Source organism: Triticum dicoccoides, chromosome 3B (assembly GCF_002162155.2).
Source record: "Triticum dicoccoides isolate Atlit2015 ecotype Zavitan chromosome 3B, WEW_v2.0, whole genome shotgun sequence".
Classification (NCBI taxonomy): Eukaryota; Viridiplantae; Streptophyta; class Magnoliopsida; order Poales; family Poaceae; genus Triticum; species Triticum dicoccoides.
Genome location: NC_041385.1, coordinates 784,165,557 through 784,173,374, shown reverse-complemented (window position 1 = coordinate 784,173,374; position 7,818 = coordinate 784,165,557). Strand labels below are relative to the sequence as shown.

The 7,818-nt window shown below is 44.0% G+C and overlaps 1 protein-coding gene and 1 pseudogene across 1 annotated transcript; both read right to left on the bottom strand.

Moving 5' to 3' along the window:
- Nucleotides 1-3,082, bottom strand: part of LOC119282226 — a 48,203-nt pseudogene extending 45,121 nt beyond the window's left edge.
- A 2,247-nt stretch (nt 3,083-5,329) lies between these two features.
- LOC119282227 (inactive anthranilate O-methyltransferase 1-like) lies at nt 5,330-6,998 on the bottom strand. Its single transcript, XM_037562531.1, has 3 exons — nt 6,924-6,998; nt 5,869-6,135; nt 5,330-5,784 (listed from the first exon to the last, which is right to left on the bottom strand). The coding sequence occupies exons 1-3, from the start codon at nt 6,996-6,998 to the stop codon at nt 5,572-5,574; spliced, it is 555 nt and encodes a 184-aa protein (XP_037418428.1). The 3' UTR covers nt 5,330-5,571.
- Between the last annotated feature and the right edge of the window lie 820 nt (nt 6,999-7,818).

Genomic DNA, 7,818 nt, shown 5'->3' with positions numbered 1-7,818 from the left:
CCAAGTTGATTCTGGCTAGCTCCACCACTGCATGTGTACACAAATCTAGTACTGGGGGCTAGGTATTTAGGTATAGAAGATATATATAGGATCCAAACACGATGTTAAACGTCGAACTAAAATTGATGACATAATGTGAAAAGGATATACTGCCCTGTTCACTCGATTCATCAGTAAAAAATTGAAGCAAGTGTTCTACACTTCTTCCTTCTCCACTGTTCTGCACATCATAGAAGACAATATATGAACGATAAAATTTTCAATAATCCAGAATGCATACAAACACTTACTTCTGATTTAGTTTGCATTTCTTGCTACATTTAGTGTGTCCTAGCAATTTGCAAGCGCCGCACCGGGTTTTCAACTCATCAAAAGAGAGTGGTCTACCATTTTTCAAGACAGGGCGGTTCTCATCTACCTTCGTTGCACCTTTGCTTGACACTTTCATAGGATATTTAACTGCGACCATGTTGCCTTCACCATCGTCTACATATTCAACTGCACACTTACTGAAGTCATTTATATTCTTGCTCAAATTTCCCTGTAGCAGATCATACTCATGACTCTTAGCTATCACAGCCTTCAAACTATCCTGTAACTGATCCCACAAAGCTGGGTGTTTGCATGCCGCATGCATAGCTTCTGACGCTAACACACTGACCTGGCTATATTTCATTCTTTCCTCTGCCCCAGTCCAACCATATCCCAACAGATCGCTTGTGCGCCTCGCGGGCAGTCCCAACCTTGCTTGTTTCGTGAACCGAAGAAGAACTAAACACTTTGGTATTTCAGATATGTTCAAGTACTTCAGTATGTGGAATATGTGTTTGCAAGGTAGACCCTTTCGAAACATTCTTCTGCAGCTGCACCGTATAGGTTCTGCGGAATTTACTGTTGTATACTCCACCCAAAAACGACTATTCCGGTTATTCTTCCAGGCCACGATGTACTGCTGTGATCCATCTCCCAGCTTAATTTCTACAATCTCCATGCCATCAATTTTTCTAAGATCTTCTTGCAACATATAGAAGTTTGCTGGTGTGAAGACATGAGAAGCAGCTATCTCAAGTTCCCTCGATGTAGTAACTGGCACCGGTAAACTCTGTGAGGCTCTGCAGTCATCTCGCGCCTCGTTTTCACGGATACGTATAACGGCGTTCTCATAATGCAAAATCATATCCACCAGCGTCATTTCACCGTCTAGGTGGAGGTGAAGGCATGAGTTTAGGCTTTCACTCCGCTGGTTGCTTTTCATGCCAAGCCAAAACCCCTCTGTCAGATAAGCCGCGGCCCACAGTCTCCTCTTCTTATACATCTGTCTCAACCATGTTACTGTTTTTTCCGACTGCCATCTTTTGGTAAACGCGTGCCATCTCTCCTCAAACGTGGCCGTGGACGTGCTGTAGTACAGAAGAGTTCAGAACTCCTTCAAGGACTTGGGACTGAGGTGAATCTTCATATTTTTTTCAATATGCCACATACATATACGGTGCCACACGTCTGGCAAGACTTCGCGAATTGCCTTGATCATCGCAGCGTCGGCGTCTGTGATTACACTCTTCGGCATCTTTTGACACATGGACCTCAAAAAAGTCTGTAGCAGCCACACGTATGTCTGTTCGGTCTCGTCCGGAACTATGGCACAACCAAAAACAGTGGTCTTCCGGTGATTGTTAAGACCAACAAAAGGTATGAATGACATACCATAGCGGTTCATCTTGTACGTGCTATCAAATAGAAGCACGTCGCCAAAGTCCTCATAGTCATGACGAGACTGGGAGTCACACCAGAACATCCTATTCAAGTGTCCTTCCTTATCTAGCATGTACTCGAAAATGAAGCTAGGATCCCTCTGTTTCCTACTGGCCATGATGCCTATGGCTGTGGCAGCATCACCTTTTGAAAGCAGCTTCCTCTTCTCCCTGGCACAAAGGTTGTATCTTTCACGCCTGGTAAAACCAACACCCCATACCATACATGTTTGCTGATGAGGGAATCCATCATGTCGTGAATTCTAATCCCTGCAGCTCCCATGGACATTATCTCATGCTTCTGAAACTCTTTGATTTTTCTGTGGGACCAAAGAAAAGGTACCTCGTCCGGTCCTGCCAACATATGGCTATGCTTGTCCTCAAAACTTGCAACATACCAAACCCCACGCTTTTGGTCAAGCTTGACAGTCAGGTGTGCTTCGCAAAAGCAGCGTGTCTCGGCTCTGAGCTGACGGCTGTGCCCTTCATCGGTTAGCAACTTGCTGTCACGTTTCCCTTGTCTGGAACAAACAAACCTCCTATAACGCATAAGATGTGCCTCGGTTTTGGTGTACCTGACCTTATTCTTCCTAATGCTGAAACCATTAGCTTTAGCATAGCTATTGTAGAAATCATACGCAGCATCCTGAGTCATAAAAGTCATGTCCATTATCTGCATGAACATATCCCTCTTATCATCTGCACTGGCAGTATCTTGGACATTCATTACCCCACCATCATCTGTCACCTACACAATCAAAACATAGCCATGAAAACTGTTTTGTATGGTTTAACATTACTTTCATAGAACATTGATTACACAAATACCTCACTCATGGTGACCAACGACTGCGAATCCCCAGAATCAGGTGCATCTGATGATTCATCGTTAAGGCCTGTCTTCGCGTCGGATTCACCGTAATAGTCGTATGCATTATGACATTCGGAAATGAACTGAAAAATACAACACAGATACATAATTACTTATCATATAATATTCCAGAATGAATTCAATTTGCATGCCAATAATTTTTTTCACTTACGTACCTGACTAATGTAATCTTCATTTGAGAGCTCCGAATTGTTTTCCTGACCATCATCATGCTCATCCATCTACAAATTTTCAACACAAAAATATAATGTTGTACGATGGTACCAAAAAATTACAACATGGTAATGCCACTCACATTAAAATCTTCCCATTCGTTCCCATTCTCTGACTGATTTCCAAGATCTGAATTGTCATCATCTGACCAATCTTCTATCCAGTCTTTCATCAGTTCTCCAAACTCCATGTCTACCATCATATCAGTTAACTCCTCGTCCGCCATTTCCTACAACAAATGATGAAAACATTATCAATGATGAAATATCAACACATAGCTAACGATCACGGATGTTCTGTAAACAACCCCAACCGAGGCCGTTCAAATCTGCCAAACCAAGCCATAAAGATGGCCACGGCACCCGTCGTGATCACTTTCTATCGCGAGGAGCAGCACTACAAAACCTAGCTAGATCTGTGGTTACCTCTGCCGCCGGATACCTAGGTTAGCCGCCACATCAAATAATGATAGTCCTGGTGGACACAGCCGACGGCAACCGACGCTACGTGAATCCTACACTGAAGAAACCAAGATCACGAAGAGCAACACTACCGGAACAAGATCCGCGATTGCATGCGCCGCCGGGTAGGTAGGTTCGTTCGATGTTGCCGCGAGCGAGACTAGAGGGGTGCGGGGGGATGCAGGATGCGGTACCTGTGAGCGCTGGAGATTCACGATGTTGCCACGCCCGCTGTCCGACGAGATCGCTGGCGACGAGATAGCCGCGCGACGCTGGAGATCTACCGCGTGAATTATGGAGCTGCGTGAATGCTCGCGAGATTGATGGAGGTGCGTGAATGATTGGATCCGGCAGGTCCTACGTGGTCGTGGGGTCGTGTGATGTTTTTTTTCGGACCAGGTACTGTACGTATACGGTCTGGGCTATACAGGGCTTGGCAGGGCTAGACAGGGCTTGGATCTGGGCTACGGCGGGCCACGAAAAAACAAACTCGCGGGGACAAAAATACCCCTCCGAAATTAGGTTAGGGGGGAGCACCGGAGCAGGGCTCACTGGACAGATCAAATGTGCTCTTGAGATTGAACGAGATCGATGGACAGCAAGTGCATTTTCAGCAGGCACATGCAGTGCCATCGCCACGTGAATGTGCAGTCTTTAATGGCGGTATTACTTGCCCAACACTACTAAAGCAGAAGCGGTAGTGGTCGATCACATGGACTCCTCTTCAAGTTCTTGAGGCCTCGTCTTGAGGTTCTGGCTACTCCCATCCGCACGAGGACAGAACAGATAATTCAATTGTTTTTTATTGGTGGCTGGTACTAGGTAGGGAGAGAGGGTTGTTCTTCTTCTGCTTATCGGATACTAAATTCTTCAAGAAACATGGCAAGCATCGATGGCCACTCGTGCTAGTCATCACTCATTCCCAGTTCATCACAATCCTAAGTATGCATACATACACCCTTTTTGTTTTACGTAAGTAGCTACCCATTGAAGTGCGACTAGTGACGGAATCATGGAGGAACGTGTGTCTGTGCTCTGAACATACATATAGTCCGCGATGTTCTGCTGGCCATAAAGTCAGTAAAGGTAAAGTAGGCAGGCATGGCGTATTGTGCTTCCTTGGCTGGTCGTTATAAATGGATCGTGCAACTCTGTGCAATTATTTATTTGAAGCAAGAATCAAGAGGACCAGAATCTAGGTGACTTTCAAGCATTTGAAATCTCGTAGCCCTTGAGGCATGTACTTTTCGTATCTTTTGGAAGAAGACAACAACATCAATAGTAACAACCGATAGGACCAGTGTGGTACTTGCATATCTTCACGTTAATTAAAAGGCATCTTTGGTTTGAAGGATTTTGATAGATGACTTAGAGGATATAATCCGGATATATTTTTACTAATGTTCTTGCTAATTGCCTCATCTAGAGGTTCTTACTACTCATGTCAACAGGAGCTCTTAACTTCCGGTTTCTTTTAACACGGAATAGATAATTGAATTAGCTCTTATAGGTGACTGATCTATATTACTTGTCGCTGGTTTAGTACAAAGTGATCGAGGGAGTAATTAAAGGTGACTGGTACTAGGTTGCAATGTGTTCTTCTCGTGCTCAATAAAAACCTGACATGGAGGGACACAACACAGAAGGACACGCATCGGAAGTACTCGAACATGCCCTCGTGTAGTGCACCCTCTGCATTCTTGCTCAAATTGTATTTTGTGAGTTTCTGGATTTCACCATGTAGTGAGAACTTCACTAAATAAATGCAATAATTTGGAGTTACATATAATTGTCACTTATAATATGTTGAGCAACACTAGTTGTCATATAATACTTTGATTTTCAGTTGTTTTGGTTTCATTGCAGATGTTACCAAAACCGATACGTAACACAAATCCAGGGCTGAATTTTCATAGATCATACGTCACAAATAATGTTCCATAGGCTTAGCTTGCTGAGCGACTTCATGGACAACAACATTAGGCTAATCAGTATAATGGTAGTTCGTTTTGTGCATCCATGAATACTTTCACAACACACCACATGATGTAGTTGACGTAATGAAGTAGACATGCATTGTGGGCTCAAAGAAAGCCATATCTCAGTCTCATCAATTGTGATGTAACTTAATGTGGATGTCTCATTAATGTACCTGGCCATCTTGCCTTTGCGAGGGATATGGCCAACATAGCATAAGGTCCTAGCAAGTTGCCCTCCAGGCTCTGACAAATTCATCCATGACATCTCCAAAATGTTAGACTAATATCGGCTCACATAAAGCTCTCAAAAGATTGACGAACCTACATGGGGCACTGAGAGCATTATTCATATCGGTTGTAGGATCATGCACATGTATCTCCCTGATAAAAAATGAGCCCTCTTCTTGGATGACCTCTCTCACTTCTTTGATGGAAGGTTCATACACTGGCACATAAAAAGAACCAAACTTTTCTTTGTCGACTACACCCTGATAATAGAGAAAATGAGGTCAAATGCTTGCATTCCGCCGCAAAAGATAAAATGCTATGTAATATTATGTAAAGAAATGTACCTCTGAGACCATGACACTTAGAATATGTGATATTGTTCTTGAAAGGTAAGAGAATTTTGTGACGGTGACATCAGAACGCCTCCCTACTAAGGAAACAACCATTCGGCCCCCTGCGACCAATTCTTTGGCTCTCAACTCTGGGAAAAGTGTGAAATCTTTTGTAAACCGTTCTGCATACGCCTCAAGAACTATAGGGTGCCTTTGATACCTAGCTTCCTCGTCTATGTCATATACTGGGATGAGATTCCTCAATAGATCTTCAGGAGCCTGTAAATATAACATTTTGTTTACAAAGTCGATGACTAATGCAATGGATGGATGGATCAACTTTGAGAGCCAATGCAAACTGTTTGACGAGCAGACAAGATGCAAATAGTCACTAGTATAGAGGGCTCATAAAACGACCCCGGTGTGATGCCAGTCACGATGACATGCTCGTTACTTTGGCGGAGCATGACTAGGCTCTCGACCACCGTGTTGAAGTCATTTTTAGGGAGATCGTTGAGGAGCAAGCACACTTTGGGTGGTGGTCGTTGGACCTGAAGACAATGATCTTGGACCGCCTCAATGGCAATTGATACCAATGTAAGCGCATTTGGGCCAGTGGAGCAACCCATGTCCACGATCACCATCTTACCAGGCAGCAAGGTGCTAGGGCTGCTGCACAATTCCATGACGGCAGCTTCAATCGGTGGTTTCATCCTCTTTTGCTCAGCCATCTGCAGTTTACCTGCAGTTATTAAGAAAATCGCATTTCCTCGAAAAGGAGGACATACTCGGGCTATGCATCGTTTGATGCACGGACCCATAATTATATTATTAAGAAAATCTAGCCTAATATTTTAGCTAAACAACATGCCTATTAACTTCCTCAGCTGTTCCGTCAAAAATCAATAATGAAATCTCCTCTTTTTGGCGAATGAATCAATAATGTAATCTGAATTGTGAAGTTAATGGGAAAAAGTACATTTTGAATAAGTTGTTGATGAGATGGTTTCGAGAAGCAATTGCATGCCATAGCTTGTTTACGAGATAATAAAGATAGGAGTAGGTACCTGAACAAAGGAGTTGCGAGCATAGCTTGTTTCCCATTGTCCTTGATTCATATGCAGCATCTGCTTGGAGGCCATTGGTTTGTTGGAGCAGGAAGGACTAAACCTCACCTCCAGATTTTATATCTGCATGCAGGAACCAGATTAGCAAGCCACGCTGAAAACGTGCTAGCAGTGGGGAAGGCTGTCCACTGTTTTTCCGTACGTTTGTACTGCCGCATGCAGTGTTGCTTCTTGGCAAGTGACAAACCATGTGCAACCAATGCACGTGACGCAGATGAATTATTTTCCAGGTACGGTTCTTGTTGGGATACTGTTTTTCGTCAATTTATTCATATTCATGCAGCCTGTACTGTAGTGGAAAATGATTCAAAAAGTGTACTCCCTCTAAAATGATACTACCTCTGTAAAGAAATTAGTGGTCTAAACGCTCTTATATTTTTTTACGGAGGGAGTACAAAGGAAGTATAAAAAACGTCATATATTTTGATATAGAGGGAGTAGGACTTTACCGAAAAAGGCTTTCACCCCGCTTTATAAATAAAGCAAACCTCCATAGAGCACACATACAAAGTCAAGTCCACACACACACCCAAGTCTCACAACAAGGTACAAAGGTTCTACTGAGGGCACAACTCAACAAGCCCAGAAATAAAAACCAGAAAAAGCCGAAAGAAGAAAGCGCCTAGTCTGGTTCCAGCGGCGGCGGTGGGGGCGGCGGCGACAGACGAACGACCATCGAGCGAAGGTCGGCGATGAAGGCGGAGATGGCGTCGCGGTCCGGAGGGCGGTTAAGCGGCCGCCAAAGCTGCAAGAAACCCGAAAGTTTGAAGAGAGCGTTAGTAGCACGTCGAAGAGGAGTGCGCTGAATCACAAGCTTATTGCGGACCTCCAGAGG

Bases quoted from the DNA above. Each gene is read 5' to 3' on its own strand.
- LOC119282227 (XM_037562531.1), bottom strand. From the start codon at position 6,998: ATGGCCTCCAAGCAGATGCTGCATATGAATCAAGGACAATGGGAAACA. The intron at 6,136-6,923 runs GTACCTACTCCT...TTATATTTACAG, and splicing joins CTCGCAACTCCTTTGTTCAG to GCTCCTGAAGATCTATTGAG. The intron at 5,785-5,868 runs GTACATTTCTTT...CTCTATTATCAG, and splicing joins TAAGTGTCATGGTCTCAGAG to GGTGTAGTCGACAAAGAAAA.